The sequence below is a fragment of the Artemia sp. Qi Xiang Cuo genome, chromosome 2 (assembly GCF_049724085.1).
Source record: "Artemia sp. Qi Xiang Cuo chromosome 2, ASM4972408v1, whole genome shotgun sequence".
In the NCBI taxonomy this organism is placed as follows: Eukaryota; Metazoa; Arthropoda; class Branchiopoda; order Anostraca; family Artemiidae; genus Artemia; species Artemia sp. Qi Xiang Cuo.
In genome coordinates, this window is record NC_142795.1 from 67,941,444 (window position 1) to 67,966,690 (window position 25,247).

Here is a 25,247-nt window from a genome sequence, read left to right on the forward strand (position 1 = left end):
TTATTTAAGAATGACGTCTGAAAACAAAGGCCGTTTAATTAGAATAATAAGCGGTTTAAAAAGTTCTAAAAAAAAACTTGTAACTATTAAACAACATCCTATTACTAAACCTAAACAACAGCAAACCCTAGGCTAGGCTACCAAATACTTAAGCGTAGAGAGCAAGGTATTGAGGAGGGGGTAACCACCTCATATACATACTAATTTCTGCTCGTTTTAAGTTTTAATGTTGCTCCTTACTTTTAGTTGAAAAACTAAAACTTGTAAGGTATATGATTAAAAAAAGCTAAAACATCCTGTTAATAAACCTAAATAACAGCAAAACTAGGCTAGCAACAAAAAAGCTCTGTACCTGCATGTATAAATCGGATTCAAAGCCAAATCCCCTTTACAGGTTAACGGCCGCTTAGCCACCGACAGCCTAGGTGGCGGCCGGGGCGCCGCAACCCTATGTGTCGTCAGTTGCCTTACGATAGGCATGGTTTAGACAATCCTTTTATTATTACACCACAAGCGACTAACAATCATGACAAATGTTGGATAAACACTGGCTCATACTGACCATGAGAGAGATATGGCTTGCGTCACCGCATATGATTGCAAAGCACGTATTGATACTAGCTAGATAGAGATCCGGATGGCCTGTGCAAAAACCCGATAGGACATGCTTTGTTCATTTTGGCACCCGAATTATGGAATTTATTAGCGCTCCTATACCCATCGTCTATCCAGGGGTAGAAACCTATAGACACCCTATGCTAAATGACTTCTGGGAACAAAGCCCTTTGGGGTGATAGAAGAGCTTTTATTTGAACTTAGTCCAGATTTGGAGTTTTGACGGTTTTTTATTGCATTTTCGTAGAAGTAAGTGGCTCACAGTGGTGGATGACAATCCTTTTGAATCAAGGGGGAACAAACCTCTATTCTTTATTTTGGTTATGCAGTTAGGGATGACTATCTTTAGGTTAACTGAGAGGGCTTATAATAAGTCCATATCTTTTCAATTTTTTTTTTTTTATTATTATTTTTTTTAACTAGTCCAATATGTGCCGACAAAAAGTAGGACTGATATTTTCTCTTGGTTTGTTTTAGCAACCTTTAAATGAAAAGGAAAGCATAATCCTTCTTTTTTGTTTTCAGTAGCAGAGACCTAGATTCATCTTGGAGGCTCCGACCATTTCAGTAGGTGGAGGATGTCTAAGCTAAGGGAAATGTCCTTAAATTGTGGATGGATGTATCGTACAGAACTAAAAGAACTAGAAATCGAATTTCTAGGAGACAATAAAAACTGAGCTGTTTGTGCAGGTTCAGTTTAAAACATTTCATGTTACAGCGACCAAACCTAAGAAGTGTAGTTAGTCCTAATGAAATAAACCAAAATCTGATGAAAATATAATACTTTAATAGCAAAATTATGAGAACTATAGGAGAAATTATAAAAATTAGGTCACCCAAGACGCTTCATATCAAATACATTGCCCAGCCAACTCTTTATATTAAATACTTAATTAAAATACACCTACATAATAGTTTATCTCACTGAGACTAAGCTAGTTATCTCCAAATGCAAACAGAGAAACCGGCTTTACTCAGATCAGGAACAACAGTGTGGTCACTATAACACGTAAATACCGTTAGGGTACGATAGGCTTACGTTAGGGTACTATAACACGTAAGTACTAAAGTTAGTTCTTTATCATAAAGACAGAGAAGCATTAATCATGAAATTTTAAGCCTACAACGAGAATATATGAAATATTAAACTGTTTCATGAACGTTTAAATCGTTTTAGGAAAGTCAATTATGAGCCGAGTCCCAAGTTCCTGAGCCAAGTTCTGGTAGAGCTTGGGACAATAATTTTAGTCAATTCGTTTGGCAAAATTCCACAATTCATTTGATAAATTCTTTTGCTGATCTGTATCGAGCCACTAATTAAAATGTGCCACATTTTCCTCCAAGAGTGCTCTAGGGGCCAGACGGCATTTCTTGCCTCCCTTCACTGATTCAGCAGAAAAAAAGCCTTAGTAAAGGCAGGGGCGTCAATTCACGAAAGTATAGAGTAGGGGCAAAATATATCTGAAAACCTATGGGGGATATATTTCTCAAAATCAATGGGGAGGGGAGGAAATTTTATTTAGTTTTCAATTTTTTAAACAAAAAATATACAAAGAAGTATTTTCCATGATATACCACCAAAAAGATATTTTTCAAAATACAGAAGGAAAAAACTAGGGGGATTCAGGTTAGCAATTTGTTGGGTGTGGAATCAGGAAGCAAACAGGATTGTGTTTTATTTCCATTTAAATGAATTTGTTTGATATATTTTGTACTAAAAAACATATGAAAGGCTATGGAAAACATGGTATTATAAATTCTCCCAGACCTAGATTATGCAAACAGTCTGTGTATCCTAGATATAACTGTTAATGAACAAAACGAATATTTAGGGATTGAGAGTTCAGGCTTCGAGAATGGGTTTGAAAAGTTAATGTTATAAAGAATAAGTGGCTTAAATTAGGGAGAAATGAGGATGAGCAGATGATTTCCGGCCCCAAAAAACTGACCGAGTTTATAAATTCACTTACCTAGGCAGAATCATTAGTAAGGGACGTGATGCATTACAGATGTAAAACATAGTGTTTTTTAGCAGTCGAAAGAAGAAATAGGAAACAGGTCTTAGAACTAGAAAGATGATTCCAAAAACAACCGTAACTGAAAATGTCCAGTATTACTCTGAAACGTAAGCATTTTGAAAAAGGAGCGAGATATGACAAATGTTGTCCATGTGTGTGCCAGCGTTGCCAAAGTGGTACAATTGTACAGTTTTCGGTACAATTTAGAGTCCTGGCACAGTGCAGTACATTTGGAAATTTTTTGGTACAGTCAGATTTCTGATATATTTAGGTTTTACTATCTCCTTTTTTACTCAAATATCTGTTCCAAGTTTTAGTTTATGGAAAATTTTCTCATTGTTATGGCAAATTTTTAACCTGCTATTCCGATGATACAAATTACTTTCTTGAGGTAAAATTTTAATCGGAAAACTGGTACAGATTATTTCAAAGCGTTGGCAACACTGGAGTGGGCTCGTAGGATAGTTTTGGGTACCTGTTTGAGTCCACTCGGTACTTGTGCATTATATGTTACACACGAAAGAAGTCAAGTTTGGTCAATGCTAATGAAATAAAATAAAATACGATGAATATATAATAGTTTAGAAACAAATTTGGGCTATATATTTGCACATTAGGGGGTATATCATAGCATTTATTAAATACTTAACTTAACCTAGGTACCCCCCCCCCTAAACCCCCAAAACAATCATTTAAATATTGTAAACTCGATAAGAAACCTCGCTTTGCAATCAATTTAGATAGCAAATACCCGTTTGACGGGTCTTGATTTCTGGTTTGCTTGTACAGTCTATAGCGCTGTGTAGCATAAAATGCACCAGTACCGTCCACTCTCTAAGAAATTGAGGTCCTGAATAAATGGGGTAGAAAAACAGCTTTCGCATATATTTTGTCCAGAGCCGGCTTAGTGCTGCGATGATTTGTTGGTGGTATTACTAGTGGAGTTAAATGACCAAAGCAAAATGGAAACTTTGGTGAGTAACTGTGCTTTATTAGCCTTATTTATTCAATAGAATATAGGCTTTAATCAGAAACTACAGTCTAAAAACAAGATCGACGTCTCTGATGCCACATATTAGCTGCAATTACCAAGCATCGGATTTTGGCATATTCAGATACAAAATGAATAGCATTGTCTTCCAGGAATACATTCAATTCCCAGGTTTTCAATTCTGTGGTAGATGGCTCTCCTCCAGGGGCGTAGTCTCAGCATTTTCATTGGGGGGGGGGGGGGCAAGGGGTTCCATATCCGGATACTCAAGGGGCATGGGCTATTTAATAATGTTTTTCTCCAAATTATTGGGAGAGGGACAACTGACCCCCCCCCCAAACGACGCCCCTGCTCTTTGCACTAAAGTCTAACTTTTTTGTCAGACTACTAATAAAATGATTGAGCTCTTTTAGATCCGCTTTGTTTACACGGTAAAATATCAAGTTCAAGTAATTTGAAAACCAATAGATAAATTAAGTCAATGGGTAAAATAACTTAACTTAAAGTTTAAGTTATATTTTAGGACAAAGCATGGAATTCGGGCAGCGCCCCCCCCCCTCCATGTTTATTGGAATTCCTGCGCAATATTATTTCCTTTGTATGTCCTGTTAGATCCTTATAAGGTTTTCTGTTGAATTAATTTTTGGAGTTTGGGCCAGAACCGCCACTTTTTTGCAGAAAATAGCAGAGAACAGTAATTCATGCAGGATAAAATAAAACCATTTAATCGAGCCTTTTTTTTAGTTTATATGACGATCGGTTATATGCGAGTATTCCTGAAAAAAGTTAAATCCTTAGAAAAATTACAGCCGTGACCATCCTTCTCAAGACATCTCTCTCAAGGAAAAAACAACCCTCTCCACGTAAGACGGCGAATCTTCTTTTTTCACCTCCTCAGGTAAAATTCTTCCTGTTGCATTTTATTTATTTATTTTTTCCTTTTTACTAGATAATCCGTATATTATAATCAAGCCCATCAACGTATCTTTTATATCACCTTTCTCTGTTATTTGTTCTATGCAATTAGTTTATTTAACATCTGCGCCTCTCATACTAGTGGGAAGGGTGAAAAGCAATGAAGAAATATCTTGCTCTTCTTTTACGTCTGGCACTTTAGAGGTTGCCAGCTCATCTGTACGACCCGGGGCATAAAACTTACCAGCCATAAAATTCCATGAATAAAAATCTACATAACAATTAAAAAGTTCCGATAAAAAATATCAATTTCTTTGAAACAAAGCTTTTATAGGATATTGTGATATGGCAATTGTGAAGTTTAATCAAATTTCCATTCGATGGTAAAATTCTTCCACAATTTTATGCCCAATAAAATAATTAGAAGACCAATAAAAATTGGCTTCGTTGTTAATAGCAAAGATTATACATATATAAAAAATGTGAAATCAAGAATAAAACTTGTACAAGAACATCCTACTGAGAAAGTAGATGAAATTATTTTTATATAGACCTGAAAACAAATTCAACACTGAATTACAGCAGTCACTCGATTGTGATTCGTCTTGTCATAGAAAGGATAAAAGTATTCATGGGAACGATTAACTCTTTTCTACTTTGGAACTTTTCTTTTTTTTTTTTTTGACTTTTTTTTGCGTTGTTGCATGTTCGTAAGGTCTCTATTACCGTTGATTAAAGGGCTGAACGGTCTTAGATTTTTCTTCAGGCGTTTTAAGAGCTTACACAAGTGAAAGATAACATGATTATTTTCAGAGAGAAAGGCAGCGATTTCTTAGAAAATATTATAAATCTATAAAATATGGAGGCTTAAAGAAGAAAACCCCTTTATCAAAGCTACCCAAAAGCAGTAAGATCGGATGAGCTTAAACTTCTATAGAAAGTATTTCGGCAAATACGGTATTGCAAATATTAAGTTTTACTGAGCCAAATTTTCAGTTTAAAAACCGCTAACAATGTATGTTGAACTAGAAACAATTTTTAAGTTCGAGACCTGTCGTAAAACAGCTGTGTTGAATAAATACAGGCGTTTTTAGCACGAAAATGCTATGACCATTCAGTCCTAAGATGAACAAGCATAACTCAATCAAAGGTATAGTTTGATCAGACCTAAAATTTAGACCTAATCAACAGGAGCGTCCCAAAGCTCATTTCATTGGGGGAGGGGGGCGATCTTCGTAAATTTTACTGAATCGCTACCTGATTTATGCCAAATTTTCTGCAGAAATCAAGAATTTTGCTAAATTTTGGCTGATTTTGCGAAATTTCTGCCTAAATTTTCGCCTTCGGCGAAAATTTTACCGAATACCAAAAACGTTGGGGGGCCCTCCCCATCCCCCTTGGAATGCCCCTATTAACCAAACCTAAAAAATTTATAAACATCGAGAATAAACCTTGCACAAAAATGTATTAGGATAGCAGATGTTTCAGCTATTACCTTTTGCCAGAAAAAATTGAGAAGTTCATCATTAAGGCACATCTCTAGGCCCGATTATGGACCATCGTGTTCATGGACATGATAAAATTATTCATGCAAACGATCAAATAGTTTTTTAGTTTTTTTTTTACATCGGAGGAGAAACTTGGTTCCATTTGTGTTGGATCTCTGTTATCTTTTTGGTTACACTAGCATTGCTATGGAGAAAATTTCGCATAATGTAATTACCGGGACCTAATCCCAAGTCCTGATGTGTGTTGCTGCAGCTGAGTTCGGACTATGGATTCTGTATTACCAAGCTGAGACCGATCCCACTACGCCACTATAGGACACACTCACTTACTTAGTACTTAGGTCCTCCTGAGCCATCTGGGGCGCATAGAGCATCGACGAAGCCTCGATAAATGTCACGTATTGGCGCTGCGGCAAGTATATCCTCCAACTGGGGTTGTAGTGATGTGTGAGCACTGCGTAGATCACGATCGTACGTGCGTCTCAGCATGTTTCTCGGTCTTCTCCTCTGTCGACGCCCACGCGGCTGCCATTGTTGAACCTGGTTCGGGATTCTGGAGTCCTCCATTCGAAGGACCTGGCCAAAATAGCCCCATCTCTTCTTCTTAATCACTTCAGCAAAAGTGGCTGGCCAGTTCCTCTGCGGACCTCGATGTTGCTGACTCTTTGACGCCAACCGATATTCAGCACGCGTCTCAAGCACATATTGTTCAAATTTCAATTGGCATATATATAAAATTATATATATAGAAATGTAAAATTCAATTGGCAAATCCTAAGTAAGACAAATAAAAAGAATTCCGAATAGGAATTCGGAACGTTAACCTGCCAGTGTAACCTCCAGTGTAAAACTCTGCCTTGAAAGTTAACCCCCTGAAAACTTCCTTCCCCAAGGAAAATTCTCGCCGTTGGAAACCCCTCCCCCCCCGCAGCAGCAGAGCGCCGCTGGCGCGATCATTGTTGACCACAAAATTTTTTTTTTTTATCAGTCTTTCTCAAATCCCAGCTTTAGTTTACATCAGATTTCGGCCAATTCACAAGTTAGAAACTTTGCGAATCGCTGCCTGGATGCTTAGTCTTATCTATGTTGATGTTTGGGCCAACTTTCTCCGCTTTAACGCTAACTTTATTAAGGAGCTCCTGGAGTCGCTGCTTTGTCATTTCCAGAAGTGCCACAACATACGGAAATTAAAGGTCCGAGAGTATTTTATTTCCGATTGTTATTCCGAAGCCAGCCGCGTCTCTCAAAAAATATTCCATTAAAATTGGAAATAAAAAGGGTGATTAAATGCATCCCTGTCGCACTTCTGACATAATTTTGAAGTATCTAGTTGTTCCATTCTCTGTCTTCATGCAACATTCCGTACTTTCATAAAAGGCCATGATCAAACTTATTATTTTCTTGGGTACACCATAATGCTGTAGAATTTCCCAGAGTGTGTCACGGTCCACGGAATCGAAGGCCTTTTCAAAATCAATGAAGGGGACACATTTGACACTTCAGAAATCAATAGGACACACTGCGCCGGTCAAATTCCAATAAAGGGTTTTTCTATGCAGTCAAGGATCGAATGATGCACTCTGATTGGCTGCTCTTATCTAAATTTCAAAATAAATAAATTTCGGAACTGGCTCTACCCAGCACAGAAATTTAACTAAGTCTTACTACGAATGGATCTGGAACTAGCTAAAATCTGGGCGTCAGCTGAATCTGAGCATCAGCTAAGGATCAGTACTAGTGAAGTAAAGTTGTTATCCTTAAACTCAACGACATGTGAGTTGAATTGGAACAAACGAAATTTGTAGGAATAAACCACAAAGAAACAGAGCGTTTATTCGTTTAAAATGCTCTGACTCGAGGATTATTGTTCTTTTTATTGGCTAAAAATCTCTCACAAAAGAGCCAATAAGATTTAGAAAAAGCGGAGTTATTTGTCTTTCCAGAAATCGCCTTTCCTTGTCAGTCTAAATTTGTCCCTCAACATTAATTAAACAAGTTTTAAAAAACTGTTGTTTGTTTTTTCAGAAATAAAAAATAACATGATTGATTTTGAAAAACATCACAAAAAGACCAATGAAAGTAAAGCACACTTTTAAGACGGAAGTGTGGACATTTTTTTTTCTTTGAATAAACTATAAATGAATTACGAAAATTTAGAGTCTACATTTTATTAAAAAATTACTATAGTTACAGAAATATTTGCGATTCGTTGATGAAAAAAAACAAAAAAAAAAACACACAAAATTACAATTGGTAACTAGGAAATTTCAATAGAATAACCTGGTATTCTATACCAAAAATCTTCAAGAAAACTTTGCAGGTCAAAACAATAGCAGAGTTTAGCCGAAAATTTTGTCGATATGCCTTGACGAGCTCGACTTGGGCAATCACCACACTCAATAAATTTCGACTTTTTGTATTAATCTAAATATACATTTAATTACTTTAATTTAATTACTTCATAATATTCACAAGAATTGACAGAAAAAAATGAGATAAAGAACAATAATTTCTTACTAAAATCCTCCCATTACTAATAGCAGATAAGATTTTTGAGGAAAATTTTCCCAGAAAAACTCACTAATAAAAAAGGTCTATATAATAGCAAATTCTTAAACAACCACACGGCAGTTCGAGTTGTACCAGCCATGATTCACGGAAAATACTACAAACGTATAAAAAAAATATAGGCCCGATAATTTGACCCTGTTTCGTCCTTTTGTCTAATTTTCGGCAAAATTTTGTTTGAATCCTGCAAAATATTATGGGAATAGAGTAAGAGTGCTGCCATGGAAACACGTCTCCACGACACCTGAATATCGAAGGAGGGGGAATAAACTGTTATTGGGAAAAAAGAATATAATTTAGTTTAACCACTTCATCCCACATTTGTTCTTTATACATCAGCTAGTGGTTAATACTTACAGTGGCCTTTGAAGGAATTAGCGATTTTATTTATTGAACGATTTCGTTTGAAATATAGCTTATCTTTTCATTCCATACCTTATAGAATAAACCCCCCGACGAGCCAGGTAATCAAATTATATTTTACGTTATTGCATTATCTATGCTCAAACCAAGGCAAATGACATCGATTTATGCGCCATCTATTTCTTGTTAAATGGCATTTTTGTAGATGTCAATGTTGAAATCTATATATGTAATTTTTTAATCTTTCGTGTTTTCGTCTAATCAACCTTGTTGTTTCTAGTTGCAATGACACCCGATTACGTGCTGCAAAAGATGAAAAAAAAATATTATATTTTTATTCAATAAATGTTTTGCAGTAATGACGTTCAGGCAGGCTTTTCAGTCCTATTTACAATTTTCACCGCTTTTACCATTTTTTGTTTATAGTCCAACACAATTGATTGTAGGCTACTTCTGTATTATAATTACAAAGACTTTTGCAAAGTTCTCGAAAAACCGTTTGAATATAATAGTTCCAACAGTTTATTAAAATTTAGTGATGTTCAATTGGAAATGAAACTTTACTTTTAGTCAACAGCGAGGATAAAGGGGGCCGAACGCTTCCCTAAAGTCCAAAGTGACATATTTTTCAAGTTGAATTGACAAATTAAATAAGAAAATCACTGATAACACTGCTCAGTCTTCTATAAAACTTTGACGAAATCGTACCAGCTTCAGCCCACCTGATGTCAACACTGGTAATACTCGTTTTCCTTCAACCCTACACCACTTTTTTTCATGGACCCCTCCCTAAATGCAAATTATTGCAAATCTATTTGCCACAGCAATGGATTCTTTCAGACTAAATCCATCTTTGATAAGGCATCCTTCAAAACCCCATGCAAAACAATCGATCAGCATAGGTTTGTCAATTTCGATATGTCAGTTAATAAGTTACAGCATATCGAAAAAAGCACACACTCGAAAAACTGGTCCCTCTAAACAAAACATAGCAGCTCAATGTGGAACGACAAATTCATCTATAGCTTATGGACTGCGAATTGAATATTCTTTTTATACAGTATCATTTTGAGGTTGTCAAAATCAACATGGGGTAGAATTTACCAGCTTTGATTCAATGGGTTACTTAAACAATCTGTAGCAAACCTGTAATACATGTTTTATAATTTTTAAGTTTTCGGGCTCCAAAAGCTTGACAATTTTTAGGCAGAGCAATAATTTTTATTCATTATAATTATAAGAAACGAATGGTATGTTCCTGCCTGGAAGTATCCAGGTTTTTTTCGGGGGCGAGGGGTATTTTTCTTCGGAGAGAGGGGGGTACAAAAAAATCTTTACAAAACGCACAAAAACTTGTTTATATTCATTTTTGTTAATTTTTACGAGTCAGATACAAATTTTGGAAGAGGGAGGGTCAAACCTGGTAGCCTCACTTGGATATAGCCTTGGTTTAGGAACCCATAATAAGCTCAATAACTGAGAGCTTACACCATACCTTCATAAAAGTGAAGGGGTATGAGGAATACATTTGAGATTGATAAGAAGAAACCCTGTTGGAACAAAATGTAGTCTAAAAATGAAATTTCTAGTCGTTTCCAACCCCTACCCAAAAGTGTAAACCTTTATACAGCTGTAGTTGTATTATTATTAAAATCCTCTTTAACCATGATATCAACCACAGGGTATTAGTAAGTATGTGCTTTTACTGTTAGAATTTTCTTGTTATTGAGTGAGCTATATTTATCTATCGATCTGTCTACTCAGTGAAACAGCAGACTTCATTGTTGAGTTACACACTTAGCGTAAAGGGGAGAGACCCTATGCCCTTCATTGATGGTCAAGAAAGGACTGAAAATTAGGAAAAAAGCCTAATCTGGAAAAGTGAAACGATTTCAGAAATAGTACATGTGTCTGAACCAGACTTTCTTTAAAACAGAATCCAATGACAATTTTCGTTCCGCCCTAGTTCGATTGGCGTATCTGACATTTCCAGAAGATTAAGTGAGAGTAAAATAGTATCTGTGAATCTGTTTTCTTAGGAGATACAAAAAATACAGTATGTGGCTAGATAAGGTATTTGAGTGCATAAGGTATATTTGAGTACATAGTACATAGGTATCCCTTCCCTTTAATGAAGAAAATTTGTCTCAAAATCCGGTTGAGAAATACCTGCTAAAGGGTTCGGGAAGTATCGGGAACACCCATTGACTTTGGAAATGACGATATTCGAAAACACAAAGAAAATAGGAAAGTTTATACAAAGAGTAATGGAGAACCCTAATAAAAGAAAGAAACTTCATCTATTGACTGGAACAACCATACACTCTAAGGAGGAAGGGCCCTTAGAAGACTGGGTATTTTCCAGGTGAATCGGGCTCAGGAAGTATTTTGAAGGGATGTGCGAGGAGGCCGATTGCTCGGAAAATTTCAGTTCGTACCTCAAATGAATAAAGGTGAAATAAAATAATAGTTCCAGTCCAAGATTCTCCCCGGTTTATATGTATTCGTCCTATACTGATATCGAGGGGGAGCCTTCAGCTCAATATTTCAAAAGTATGGGGCTACATAAGGACAGCTATTTATTATGAAATTACTAAAATATGACATAGGAGAAGAGCCATATAACGCTCAAATTTATTCCAAAGCGATCTCAAAGAATTCATAAGTATAATTAACTGGAAATTGATTGACTTTATAACCCTTTTAAACGATTCAACTAAGATACTCGAGAAACATACCCAAGTCATGAATATACCAGTTGACTAGACAAGAAAAACACGATATTTGCAATAAAAAAAAAACCGTTTTGTGCTTAGGGCAGACCGGTCCCTGCAAGTCAAACACGCCTTAAAATGTCTAGTAAACTATATAATTTGCAACACCCAGTTGTCGCAAAATTGTAAATTTTCCGTATTGACCTCTGACAGTAGCAGTATTTACTGTGTAGAGTCAAGTTCTTAACAAATATTACATTAAAGAAAACAGACCGGAAATGAGCTTTCTTGCTTTACGAACTAATGAGACTAGACGGACTTGGCTTACTAGACTCCAGATGTGGATAAAATTACATATATACCGTGGAACAACCGGCTGAAAAAGAAAGACCAAGGATATTTAAGGGGATTTCAGCGCCACAGTAATGGCGACGAAAATTGGAGGAGAATATAAAAAGGAGACTCATCACAGCTCCCCGTGCGAACAAGTGATTCTCCCTGTTGCTCAATATTGGGGACTGTAATACCCCGGGTTTTCGGCTATAGAGATTTCAATGGTGCAGTTTTATTTTGAGTTGACCCCATTTTTGTGGGGTAACCGACTATTTTTCAAAATTTCCATAATTTTTTTTATAATAAAATTTTACCATTAAGAACAATCGAAATCAGTGGCAAATCCAGGGGCAGGGGGCGCGCCCCCTAACGTAGTCTAAAGTAGTGTAATTTACTTAATTAACCCAAGTTTGCGTTAATTAAACTTGCTTCTAACGCAAGTTTATCGGATCAACCTATTTTGCCCCCCCCCCTCTCCCAAAATAGATCCTGGATCCACCCTTTATCAAAATAATGGTTACTTAATAGGATCATTCTTGAATCAGCTTCAAATGGAAGTTCTTCCTCACTTTCTAGTTTTTTTTGTTGTTTTTTTTTTTTTTTAAGCGCTTTTTAGGCTCTTACGTCACATTGGGTTAGATTGCACTCTTTACTAGGTTGCAGCGATTGCCACAATCATGAACAGAGCCGCGTATGTATTTTGTGGTACTTGTTAAGAATCCAGAAACACGCGAGAAAGATTGTATCGAGAAAGACCGAGATGTTACATTAAAAACAGGTTTTTAAGGTGTTGCTCACTCCGTAGCAAAGATTTAAACTTTATTTTTTTGGGATTTAAGGGGCAAAAAAAGGTACCTAGGTTGGGTTAGGATACGTATTTAATATATGCTATGCTTTACGACCCACCCCCCTAATGTGCAAATATATAGCCCAAATTTGTTTCTAAACTATTTTATTTTCATCCTATTTTGTTTTTTTTCATTAGCATTAACAAAACTTCACTTATCGCGTGGTTTTGGATTCTTGACAAGTACCATTTTGTGTCTGATTCTTTGTGTCTGATAAATCTCCCCTTACATGCTCAGGTTAGTGAATTTTGTCGTAATTCACTAGCTCTCTTTCTTCCAATATATACCTCTAAACAGTAAACAGTTCTCTCCGTCCATAAGGAAAAGACACATGGGGCTCATTGAAATAATGATGTTTAGTGTTTGTAGTTTTTTGGCAAGTCAAAAGCCAAATCCAAAGCTTCAAGTCCAAATTGAGACTAATACTTCGCATTGGTCATGAAAGGGACACAGAATCGCCATCTCTGCGATGGGACACGGGAGGTGAGCAGTAGAAATGAAGATTACGGATATGAAGATTAAACAGTTAAGAGCTCGTGATGAAATAATAAATATATTATGAAACACGATAGGATATAAATATTCTTTTTCCATATTTCGCCACGAAAAATTGTACATAGATAACATAATTATTGATATTTATCCCATAATACTGTTATTTTTAGTTATTTTCATGTTTCAATAAAATTGTCAAAAACCTGTGTTGTCCCCAGCGTTTACACAAAACTCTGCAGGTTTAAAGAAAACACATACGAGTTAGATAAGGGAAGTCCAAGAACTTTTTGTGTCAAAAACTATCCTTTCCAAGAACATTCTTAGAGATATAGGAAAATTGCCAAAGAATAAGATATACCTTGATAATGTCGCCATCTCTTCACTTCCTTTTAAATGACGAGGATTGTGTGGTGAAACGGCGTTGGCATAATGATCCTACAAAAGACGAAAAACAATGAATAGATTACCCCTGAATATTAAAAAAAAATGCAACTTTGAAGAAAAAATAAAATTTTAAGACTAACAGCTAGATATCACACTCAATGCGATAGCGGTGACTTGGAAAAGGGCGGCGTCTCTCCAATATATTTTCGGTACTCCTGTGTTATTCAGAACACTCTCGAGATGTGAAGTTAGGTTAATCCTAATGAAATATACCAAAATATGATGCAAATATAATACTTTAGCTTATATATTAATATAATATGGGCTATATATTTGCATATTAGAAGGGTGTGGGGGTAAAGTAACCTTACCCTCCCTCCCCCTAATGTGCAAATGTACATCCCAAATTATACAAGGCCAATGCATTCTGTCACCCGTCATTTGTTTTTGTGGCTATGAAACTGGTTTTCATAGATCGTACATACAAGTAGAAAGGCCTCATGAGCTCCGACGAGAACACCCTGCTGCCACCTACAACTTTTTTACATAATTTATGCATGTTTTTATGGTTTTTGTCAGTGAGAATGGAAAAACAGAATTTTTCTCACTTAAACAGGAACTTTCTCACATTTATGGATGTCAACAGCAATTTATGTCTGTTTTATGGTTCGTTGTCAGTGAGAATGAAAAAACAGGAACTTTCTCACATTTATGGATGTCAACAGCAATTTATTTCTGTTTTATGTCTTTAGGCGAACCTAACCTGAGAACTTGATTTACATAATCGACGGGGTAATTATTGATTCACGAAGGGGAATTAAGAAACAAACATGGCTTCTTTGATCTTTAGGCGAACCGAACCTGAGAAATTGATTTACATAATCGCTAGGGGAATATATTGATTCACGAAGGGGGAATTAAGAAACATTATGGCTTTCTTTAATCTTAGGTCTGAGGGATAAACGTTCTTTCGGTTAGAGAGAAAAATTAATATTCTATTTTTAAATAGGGCTTCATTGATCTTTACTGTCAGGAATTAGAAATGACATCACTTGTTATCTTGGAATTATGCGGGAGGCTAAAAAGATAGAAATTCTATTTTTAAATACGGCTTCACTGAGCTTTAAGTCAGAGAGATAAATTGATATTCTAACGAAACCTTAATAGTATAGCTAGGGACATTTATGAGATGAAGAGATTAACGTAGGAAAGGGTTTCCTAGAAATTTGAAATGTGAAAGCACAGAGATGCCAAAAACAAAAGGAACACACAGAAATTACTTTTAGGGGATTATTTGGGTGAAACGGTTTTAAACATTTTAGGGAATTATTTCGGCAGAAACAGTTAGAGACATTTTAAAAGATGATTTTAGAAAAGGTTTTAGAAGAGGTTTTGAGTGTGGTCGTTATAGTAAACAAGTTCTATTTAAACAGTGTCGTGAGGTCCTCTACCCCAACCCCAAAGGGCTCCCATCCCCCTACCCCAACCCCGAAGGAAGCCCCCGGTCCCCAAAGGTCCCCCAGGCTCCCAAAGGACCACCCCCTCCCCCTTTCCACCATTTTTTTAAAATAATTTTTGATATTTTTTTAACATGGCATTTTTTTTAACTTTTTTACGTATCTTAAAATGACATATAATATGCTTACGGCTCTACCAATCGTACTCTGTGCTTGTTCATAGACACGACATGGCTTTCCCACTGGTACTCTGTGTGTAAGTTTCTGTGTGTGTGTGTAAGTTTTTGTGTGTGTGCAAGTTTTTGTGTGTGTGTGTGTTAGTTTGTGTGTGTGTGTGTGTGTAAGTTTTTGTGTGTGTGTAAGTTTTTGTTTGTGTGTGTCTAAGTTTTTGTGTGTGTGTGTGTGTAAGTTTTTGTGTGTGTGTGTGTAAGTTTTGTGTGTGTGTTAGTTTGTGTGTGTGTGTAAGTTTTTGTGTGTGTGTAAGTTTTTTGTGTGTGTGTAAGTTTTTGTGTGTGCGTAAGTTTTTGTGTGTGTGTAAGTTTTGTGTGTTTGTTAGTTTTTATATGTGTTTTAGTTTTTGTGTATGTGTAATTTTTTTGTTTTTGTTTGTGTTAGTTTTTTGTGTGTGTTTGTGTGTAAGTTTTTGTGTGTGTGTGTGTAAGTTTTTGTGTCTATGTAACTTTTTGTGTATGTGTGTAAGCTTTTGTGTGCGTGTAAGTTTGTGTGTGTGTGTAAGTTTTTTTTGTGTGTGTGTAAGATTTTGTGTGTGTGTAAGTTTTTGTTTGTGTGTGTAAGTTTTTTTGTGTGTGTTTAAGTTTTTGTGTTTGGGTAAGTTTTTGTGTGTTTGTAAGTTTTTTTGTGTGTGTGTGAGTTTCTGTACGTGTGTAATTTTTTCTGTATGTGTGTTATTTTTGTTTTGTCTGTTTTAGTTTTTTTTTTGTGTGTGTGTAAGTTTTTGTGTGTGTGTTAGTTTTTGTGTGTGTGTATTTTTTTGTGTGTGTAAGTTTTTGTGTGCGTGTAAGTTTTTGTGTGTGTGTAAGTTTTTGTGTGTGTGTAAGTTTTTGTGTGTGTGTGTTTGTGTGTAAGTTTGTGTGAGTGTGTGTGTGTGTGTGTGTAATTTTGTGTGAGTGTGTGTGTGTGTGTGTGTAAGTTATTATGTGTGTGTCATTTTTTTCGTATTTGTTTGATATTTTTTTTGTGTGATTGTTTAAGTTTTTGTGTGTGTGTTTATGTTTTTTGTGTGTGTGTAAGTTTTTTTGTGTGTGTGTTATATTTTGTGTTTTTTTAAGTTTTTATGTGTGTGTGTAATTTTTTTTGTGTTTGTGTTTAAGTTTTTTTGTGTGTGTTTGTGTTAGTTTTTATGTGTGTGTAATTTTGTATGTGTGTTTTTTTTTTTTTGTGTGTGTAATTTTTTGTGTTTGTTTTTGTTTTTGCTTGTGTGTAAGTTTTTTTGTGTGTGTAAGTTTTTGTGTGTTTGTAAGTTTTTGTGTGTGTGTGTGTAAGTTTTTGTGTGCGTTTGTAAGTTTTGTGTGTGGGTGTCTAAGTTTTTGTGTGTGTAAGTTTTTGTGTGTCTGTAAGTTTTTGTGTCTATGTAACTTTTGTGTGGGTGTAAGTTTTTGTGTGCGTGTAAGTTTGTGTGTGTGTGGAAGTTTTTTTTGTGTGTGTGTAAGTTTTTGTGTGTGTGTGTTATTTTTTTTTTGTGTGTTTAAGTTTTTTTGTTTGTGTGTAATTTTTTGTGTGTGGGTAAGTTTTTGTGTGTGTGTAAGTTTTTTTGTGTGTGTGTGAGTTTCTGTAAGTTTGTAAGTTTTTGTGTATGTGTGTAATTTTTTTTTTTTCTGTGTTATTTTTTTTGTGTGTGTGTGTAAGTTTTTGTGTGTGTGTAAGTTTTTGTGTGTGTGTAAGTTTTTGTGTGTGTGTAAGTTTTTGTGTGCGTGTAATTTTTTGTGTGTGTGTAAGTTTTTGTGAGTGTGTAAGTTTTTGTGTGTAAGTTTGTGTGAGTGTGTGTGTGTGTGTGTAAGCTTGTGTGTGTGTGTAAGTTTGTGTGAGTGTGTGTGTGTGTGTGTAAGTTTTTATGTGTGTGTAATTTTTTGTGTATTTGTGTGTAATTTTTTTTGTGTGTTTGTAATTTTTTGTGTGTGTTTTTAATTTTTTTTGTGTGTGTAAGTTTTTGTGTGTGTGTAAGTTTTTGTGTTTGTGTAAGTTTTTATGTGTGTGTGTGTAAGTTTTTTTTTGTGTGTGTAAGTTTTTGTTTGTGTGTGTAAATTTTTGTTTGTGTGTAAGTTTTTATGTGTGTGTAAGTTTTTTTTTGTGTGTGTGTAAGTTTGTCTGCGCGTGTAATTTTTTGTTTGTGTGTTAGTTTTTTTTTGTGTGTAATTTTTTGTGTTTTTGTAAGTTTTTGTGTGTGTGTAAGTTTTTGTGTGTGTGTGTGTCAGTTTTTGTGTGTGTGTAAGTTTTTTTTGTCTGTGTAAGTTTTTGTAAGTGTGTAAGTTTTTGTGTGTGTGTAAGTTTTTGTGTGAGTGTGTAAGTTTTGTGTGTGGGTGTCTAAGTTTTTGTGTGTCTAAGTTTTTGTGTGTGTGTAAGTTTTTGTGTGTGTGTGAGTTTTTGTGTGTGTGTGTAAGTTTTTGTGTGTGTGTAAGTTTTTGTGTGTGTGTAAGTTTTTGTGTGTGTTTAGGTTTTTTTGTGTATGTAAGTTCTTTGTTTATTCAAGTTTTTGTGTGTGTGTAAGTTTTTTTTTGTGTGTGTTATTTTTTGTGTGTGTGTAAGTTTTTGTGTGTGTAAGGTTTTGTGTGTCCGTAAGTTTTTTGTGTGTGTGTAAGTTTTTGTGTGTGTAAGTTTTTGTGTGTGAGTAAGCTTTTTATTGTGTTTACGTTTGTTTGTGTATGGAAGTTTTTGTGTGTGTTTAAGTTTTGTGTGTGTGTAAGTTTTTGTGTGCGTGTTCTGATTTTTGTGTGCGTGTTAATTTGTTTGTGTGTTTTATTTTTTGTTTGTGTGTGTAAGTTTTTGTTTGTGTGTAAGTTATTCTTTGTGTATAATATTTTGTGTGTGTGTGTGTAATTTTATGTGTGTGTGTAAGTTTTTTTTTGTGTGTGTAAGTTTTTGTATGTGTGTAAGTTTTTGTGTGTGTGTAAGTTTTTGTGTGCGTTTGTAAGTTTTGTGTGTGGGTGTCTAAGTTTTTGTGTGTGTAAGTTTTTGTGTGTCTAAGTTTTTGTGTGTATGTAAGTTTTTGTGTATGTGTGTAAGTTTTTGTGTGCGTGTAAGTTTGTGTGTGTGTGGAAGTTTTTTGTGTGTGTGTGTAAGTTTTTGTGTGTGTGTAAGTTTTTTTGTGTGTGTGTAAGTTTTTGTGTGTGTGTGTAAGTTTTTTGTGTGTGTGTGAGTTTTTGTGTGTGTGTAAGTTTGTGTGTGTTTGTGTGTAAGTTTCTGTGTTTGTGTTAGTTTGTTTTGTGTATGTTAGTTTGTTTGTGTGTGTAAGTTTTTTTGTGTGTGTGTATGTTTTTTTGTGTGTGTAATTTTTTGTTGGTATGTTAGTTTGTGTGTTTAAGTAAGTTTTTGTGTGTGTGTATTTTTTTGTGTGTGTGTAAGTTTTTGTGTGTGTGTAAGTTTTTGTGTGTGTGTGTGTGTGTGTGTGTGTGTGTGTGTAAGTTTGTGTGATGTGTGTGTGTGTGTGTGTCAGTTTTTATGTGTGTTTAATTTTTTGTGTGTGTGTGTTTCATTTTTTTTGTGTGTTTGTGTAATTTTTTGTTTGTTTTTATGTTTTTTTGTGTGGGTGTTAGTTTTTGTGTGTGTGTGTAAGTTTTTGTGTGTGTGTAAGTTTTCATGTGTGTGTGTAATTTTTTTTTTGTGTGTGTGTATTTTTTTGTGTGTGTGTGTAAGTTTTTGTGTGTATGTTTTATTTTTTATTTATGTTTTAGTTTTTTTTGTGTGTGTGTATTTTTTTTTGTTTTTGTAATTTTTTTTGTTTCTGTAAGTTTTTTTTTTGTGTGTAATTTTTTTTTTTTTTGTATGTGTTTGTGTGTGTGTATTTGTTTGTGTGTGTGTGTGTAATTTTGTTTGTTTGTGTTAGTTTTTTTTTTGTCTGTGTAATTTTTTGTATGTTTTTCATTTTTTGTGTGCGTGTTTAAGTTTTTGTGTGCGTGTGTAAGTTTTGTGTGTGGGTGTCTAAGTTTTTGTGTGTGCAAGTTTTTGTGTGTCTAAGTTTTTGTGTGTGTGTAAGTTTTTGTGTGTGTGTGAGTTTTTGTGTGTGTGTCAGTTTTTGTGTGTGTGTAAGTTTTTTGTGTGTGCAAGTTTTTGTGTGTGTGTAAGTTTTTTGTGTCTGCAAGTTTTTGTGTGTGTAAGTTTTTTTGTGTGTGTAAGTTTTTGTGTGTGTAAGTTTCTGTGTATGTGTGTATGTTTTTTTGTGTGTTTTATTTTTTTTGTTTGTGTTTAAGTTTTTGTTTTTGTGTGTATGTTTTTTGTGTGTGTGTAAGTTTTTGTGTGTGTGTATGTTTTTGTGTGTGTGTAAGTTTTTTTGTGTGTGTGTGTAAATTTTTGTTTGTGTTTAATTTTTTGTGTGTGTATGTTTGTGTGTGTTTTTATGTTTTTTTGTGTTTGTAAGTTTTTTTTGTGTGTGTGTATGTTTTTGTGTGTGTGTAATTTTTTTTGTGTGTGTAAGTATTTTTGTGTGTGTGTAAGTTTTTTTGTGTGTGTATGTTTTTGTGTGTGTGTAAGTTTTTGTTTGTGTGTGTGTGTGTGTGTGTGTTAGTTTTTTTGTGTGTTTAAGTGTTTGTGTGTGTGTGTAAGTTTTTGTATGTTTGTTAGTTTTTTTGTGTGTGTGTAATTTTTTTTGTGTGCGTTTAATTTTTTGTGTGTGTGTGTAAGTTTTTGTGTATGTGTAAGTTTTTGTGTGTGTAAGTTTTTGTGTGTGTGTAAGTTTTTGTGTGTGTGTGTGTAAGTTTTTGTGTGTGTAAGTTTTTGTGTGTTTGTAAGTTTTTGTGTGTGTGTAACTTTTTTGTGTGTGTGTAAGTTTTTGTGTGTGTGTGTATGTTTTTCTGTGTTTGTGTAAGTTTGTGTGTGTGTGTAAGTTTTTTTTTGTGTGTGTGTATGTTTTTTTGTGTGTGTGTAAGTATTTTTGTGTGTGTGTATGTTTTTGTGTGTGTGTGTGTGTGTGTAAGTTTTTTTGTGTGTGTAAGTTTTTGTGTGTGTGTAAGTTTTTTTGTGTGTGTGTGAGTTTCTGTATGTGTGTAAGTTTTTGTGTATGTGTGTAAGTTTTTTTTGTCTGTGTTAGTTTTTTTTTTGTGTGTGTAAGTTTTTGTGTGTGTCTAAGTTTTTGTGTGCGTGTAAGTTTTTGTGTGTGTGTAATTTTTTGTGAGTGTGTAATATTTTGTGTGTGTGTGTTTGTGTGTAAGTTTGTGTGAGTGTGTGTGTGTGTGTGTAAGTTTTTTTGTGTGTGTGTAAGTTTTTATGTGTGTGTAATTTTTTTTGTATGTGTGTGTAATTTTTTTTTGTGTGTTTGTAATTTTGTGTGTGTGTGTTTAAGTTTTTTTGTGTGTGTGTAAGTTTTTTTGTGTGTATGTAAGTTTTTGTGGGTGTGTAAGTTTTTATGTGTGTGTGTAAGTTTTTTTGTGTGTGTGTGTAAGTTTTTGTGTGTTTGTAAGTTTTTGTGTTTATATTTTTGTGTGTGTGCTAGTTTTTGTGTGTGTGTAATTTTTTGTGCGTGTGTAATTGTTTTTTTTTGTTTTAGTTTTTTTTGTGTGTGTAATTTTGTTTTTTTGTGTAATTTTTTTTGTTCTTGTTAGTTTTTGTGTGTGTGTGTTAGTTTTTGTGTGTGTGTGTAAGTTTTTGTGTGTGTGTAAGTTTTTTTTTGTCTGTGTAAGTTTTTGTAAGTGTGTAAGTTTTTGTGTGCGTGTGTAAGTTTTGTGTGTGGGTGTCTAAGTTTTTGTGTGTGTAAGTTTTTTTGTGTCTGTAAGTTTTTGTGTGTGTGTAAGTTTTTTTATGTGTGTGAGTTTTTTTGTGTGTGTAAGTTTTTTTGTGTGTGTGTAAGTTTTTGTTTGTGTGTAAGTTTTTGTGTGTGTGTGTAAGTTTGTGTGTGTGTGTGTGTGTATGTTTGTGTGTGTGTGTGTGTGTGTGTGTGTGTGTGTCAGTTTTTGTGTGTGTGTAAGTTTTTTTGTGTGTGTAAGTTTTTGTGTGTGTGTGTAAGTTTTTGTGTGTGTAAGTTTTTGTGTGTGTGCAAGTTTTGTGTGTGTGTAACTTTTTGTGTGTGTTTGTGTGTAAGTTTTTGTGTGTGTGTGTGTGTGTGTGTGTGTGTGTAAGTTTTTGTGTGTGTGTAAGTTTTTGTGTGTGTGTAAGTTTTTATGTGTGTGTGTAAGTTTTTGCATGTGTGTAAGTTTTTGTGTGTGTGTAAGTTTTTGTGTGTGTGTATAAGTTTTTTTGTGTTTGTAAGTTTTTGTCTGTGTGTATGTTTTTATGTGTGTGTAAGTTTTTATCGTGTGTGTAAGTTTTTTTGTGTGTGTGTAAGTTTTTGTATGTGTGTAAGTTCTTGTGTATGTGTACGTTTTTGTGTGTGTGTGTAAGTATTGTGTGTGTGTGTGTAAGTTCTTTGTGTGTGAGTATGTAAGTTTTTATGGGTGTGTAAGTTTTTGAGTGTGTGTGTAAGTTTCTGTGTATGATTGTGATTATTTTCTATGAACATAAAAAGTTTCACTTTAATTCTAAATTTTCTTAAATTCAGTTCTGACTTTTCTCAAACAGATAAAAAAATTTTAAGTTCTGCTCTAAATATTTTCCCGAAAAAAGAAAATGACAAAGACTTACAAAAATTAAAGTTTAGTTCTAAATTTTTAAGTAGAAGATAGGAAAATTTATACTATGATTGCGATTATTTTCAATGAATATAAAAAATTTCACTTTAATTATACATTTTCTTAAATTCAATTCCGATCTTCCTCAAAAATATGAAAAAATTTTAAAATTCTGTTGCAAATATTTTCCTAGGAGAAGAAAATTTCAACTTCTATTCTGAATTTTTCTCAATGAAAATGAAATAAGTTATAAATCAATTCTATTTTCCTAAGATAATATAAAATTTTACACTTCAATTCAGATTTTTCTCAAAGAGATGAAAAAATTTAAAATACTGTTCCAAATTTTTCATAGAATATAGAAAAGTTCAAGTTCTATTCTGAATTTTACCAAAGAACATAATTCAATTCTAATTTCTCCAGAGAAAATAAAAAGCTTCCACTTCAGTTTTAAGTTCACCAAGATATGAAAAATTTAAAGTTCACTTCTAAATTTTTCCATAGAAGATAGGAAAAGTTATACTATGATTGTGATTATTTTCCATGAAGATACAAAGTTTCACATTAATTGTAAATTTTCTTAAATTCAATTCCAACCTTTCTCAGAGATATGAAAAAATTTAAAGTTCTGTTCCAAATATTTTCCCGGAAGAAGAAAAGTTCAACTTAGATTCTTAATTTTCTCAATGAAAAAGAAATAAGTTATTGATCAATTCTATTTTACCAAAATAATATAAAAATTTTCCACTTCACTTCAGATTTTTCTCAAAGAGATGAAAAAATTTAAAATACTGTTCCAAATTTTCATAGAAGATAGAAAAGTTCAAGTTCTCTTCTGAATTTTACCAAAAAACACAATTCAATTCTAATTTCTCCAGAGAAAATAAAAAAGCTTCCACAGATTATTTACCATGAAGATAAAAAGTTTCACTTTAACTCTAAATTTTCTTAAATTCAATTCCGACCTTTCTCAGAGATGAAAAAATTTAAAGTTCTGTTCAAAATATTTTCCCGGAAGAAGAAAAGTTCAACTTCGATTCTGAATTTTCTCAATGAGAATGAAATAAGTTATTGATCAATTCTATTTTCCTAAAATAATATAAAATTTACCACTTCAATTCAGATTTTTCTCAAAGAGATGAAAAAATTTAAAATATTGTTCCAAATTTTTCTTAGAAGATAGAAAAGTTCAAGTTCTCTTCTGAATTTTACCGAATAACATAATTCAATTTTAATTTCTCCTGAGAAAATAAAAAGCTTCCACATCAGTTTTAACTTCACCAAGACATAAAAAATTTGAAGTTCAGTTCTAAATTTTTCCATAGAAGATAGGAAAAGTTATACTATGATTGTGATTATTTTCCATGAAGATAAAAAGTTCAACTTTAATTCTAAATTTTCTTAAATTCAGTTCCGACTTTTCACATCGAGAAGAAAAAATTTAAAGTTCTGTTCCAAATTTTTCATAGAAGATAGGAAAAGTTATACTTTGATCGTGAATATTCAAGTTCTCTTCTGAATTATACCAAAGAACACAATTCAATTCTAATTCCTCCAGATAAAATAAAAAGCTTCCACTTCAGTTTTAAGTTCACCAAGACATAAAAAATTTAAAGTTCAGTTCTAAATTTTTCCATGGAAGATAGGTAAAGTTATACTATGATTGTGATTATTTTCTATGAAGATAAAAAGTTTCACTTTAATTCTAAATTTTCTTAAATTCAGTTCCGACTTTTCTCGGAGATGAAAAAATTTTAAGTTCTGTTCCAAATATTTTCCCGGAAGAAGAAAAGTCCCAAGACATAAAAAATTTAAAGTTCACTTCTAAATTTTTCCGTAGAAGATAGGAAAAGTTATACTATGATTGTGATTATTTTCCATGAAAATAAAAAGTTTCACTTTAATTCTAAATTTTCTTAAATTCAATTCCGACCTTTCTCAAAGAGATAAAAAAATTTAAAGTTCTGTTCCAAATATTTTCCCGGAAGAAGAAAAGTTCAACATCGATTCTGAATTTTCTCAATGAAAATGAAATAAGTTATTGATCAATTCTATTTTCCTAAAATAATATAAAATTTTACACTTCAATTCAAATTTTTCTCAAAGAGAAGAAAAAATTTAAAATACTGTTCCAAATTTTTCATAGAAGATAGAAAATTTCAAGTTCTCTTCTGAATTTTACCAAAGAACATAATTCAATTCTAATTTCTCCAGAGAAAATAAAGAGCTTCCACTTCAGTTTTAACTTCACCAAGATATGAAAAATTTAAAGTTCACTTCTAAATTTTTTCGTAGAAGATAGGAAAAGCTATACTATGATTGTGATTATTTTCCATGAAGATAAAAAGTTTCACATCAATTCTAAATTTTCTTAAATTCAATTCCAACCTTTCTTAGAGAGATAAAAAAATTTAAAGTTCTGTTCCAAATATTTTCCCGGAAGAAGAAAAGTTCAACTTCGATTCTGAATTTTCTCAATGAAAATGAAATAAGTTATTGATCAATTCTATTTTCCCAAAATAATATAAAGTTTCCACTTCAGTTCAGATTTTTCTCAAAGAGATGAAAAAATTTAAAATACTGTTCCAAATTTTCATAGAAGATAGAAAAGTTCAAGTTCTCTTCTGAATTTTACCAAAGAACACAATTCAATTCTAATTTCTCCAGAGAAAATAAAAAGCTTCCACAGATTATTTACCATGAAGATAAAAAGTTTCACTTTAATTCTAAATTTTCTTAAATTCAATTCCGACCTTTCTCAAAGAGATGAAAAAATTTAAAGTTCTGTTCAAAATATTTTCCCGGAAGAAGAAAAGTTCAATTTCGATTCTGAATTTTCTCAATGAGAATGAAATAAGTTATTGATCAATTCTATTTTCCTAAAATAATATAAAATTTACCACTTCAATTCAGATTTTTCTCTAAGAGATGAAAAAATTTAAAATATTGTTCCAAATTTTTCTTAGAAGATAGAAAAGTTCAAGTTCTCTTCTGAATTTTACCAAAGAACATAATTCAATTCTAATTTCTCAAGAGAAAATAAAAAGCTTTCACTTCAGTTTTAAGTTCACCATGACAAAACAATTTTAAAGTTAAGTACGAAATTTTTCCATAGATGATAAGAAAAGCTATACTATTATTGTCATTATTTACAATTGCGATAAAAAGTTTAGCTTCAATTCAAAATTTTCTTAAATTCAGTTCCAGCTTGTCACATAGAGGTGAAAATATTTAATTTTCTGTTTAAAATTTTTCATAGAAGAGA

At 33.3% G+C, this 25,247-nt stretch overlaps 1 protein-coding gene across 3 annotated transcripts in view; it reads right to left on the bottom strand.

Annotated features, from left to right (window-relative positions):
- Shrm (shroom) overlaps window positions 1-25,247 on the bottom strand; it is a 245,268-nt gene that overhangs the window by 64,921 nt on the left and 155,100 nt on the right. For all 3 annotated transcript variants that reach the window (XM_089102697.1, XM_089102702.1, XM_089102699.1), the window contains one exon: window positions 13,727-13,803. In XM_089102697.1, the coding sequence (XP_088958823.1) occupies window positions 13,727-13,803 (77 nt within the window). The remainder of the gene's footprint in view (window positions 1-13,726; window positions 13,804-25,247) is intronic.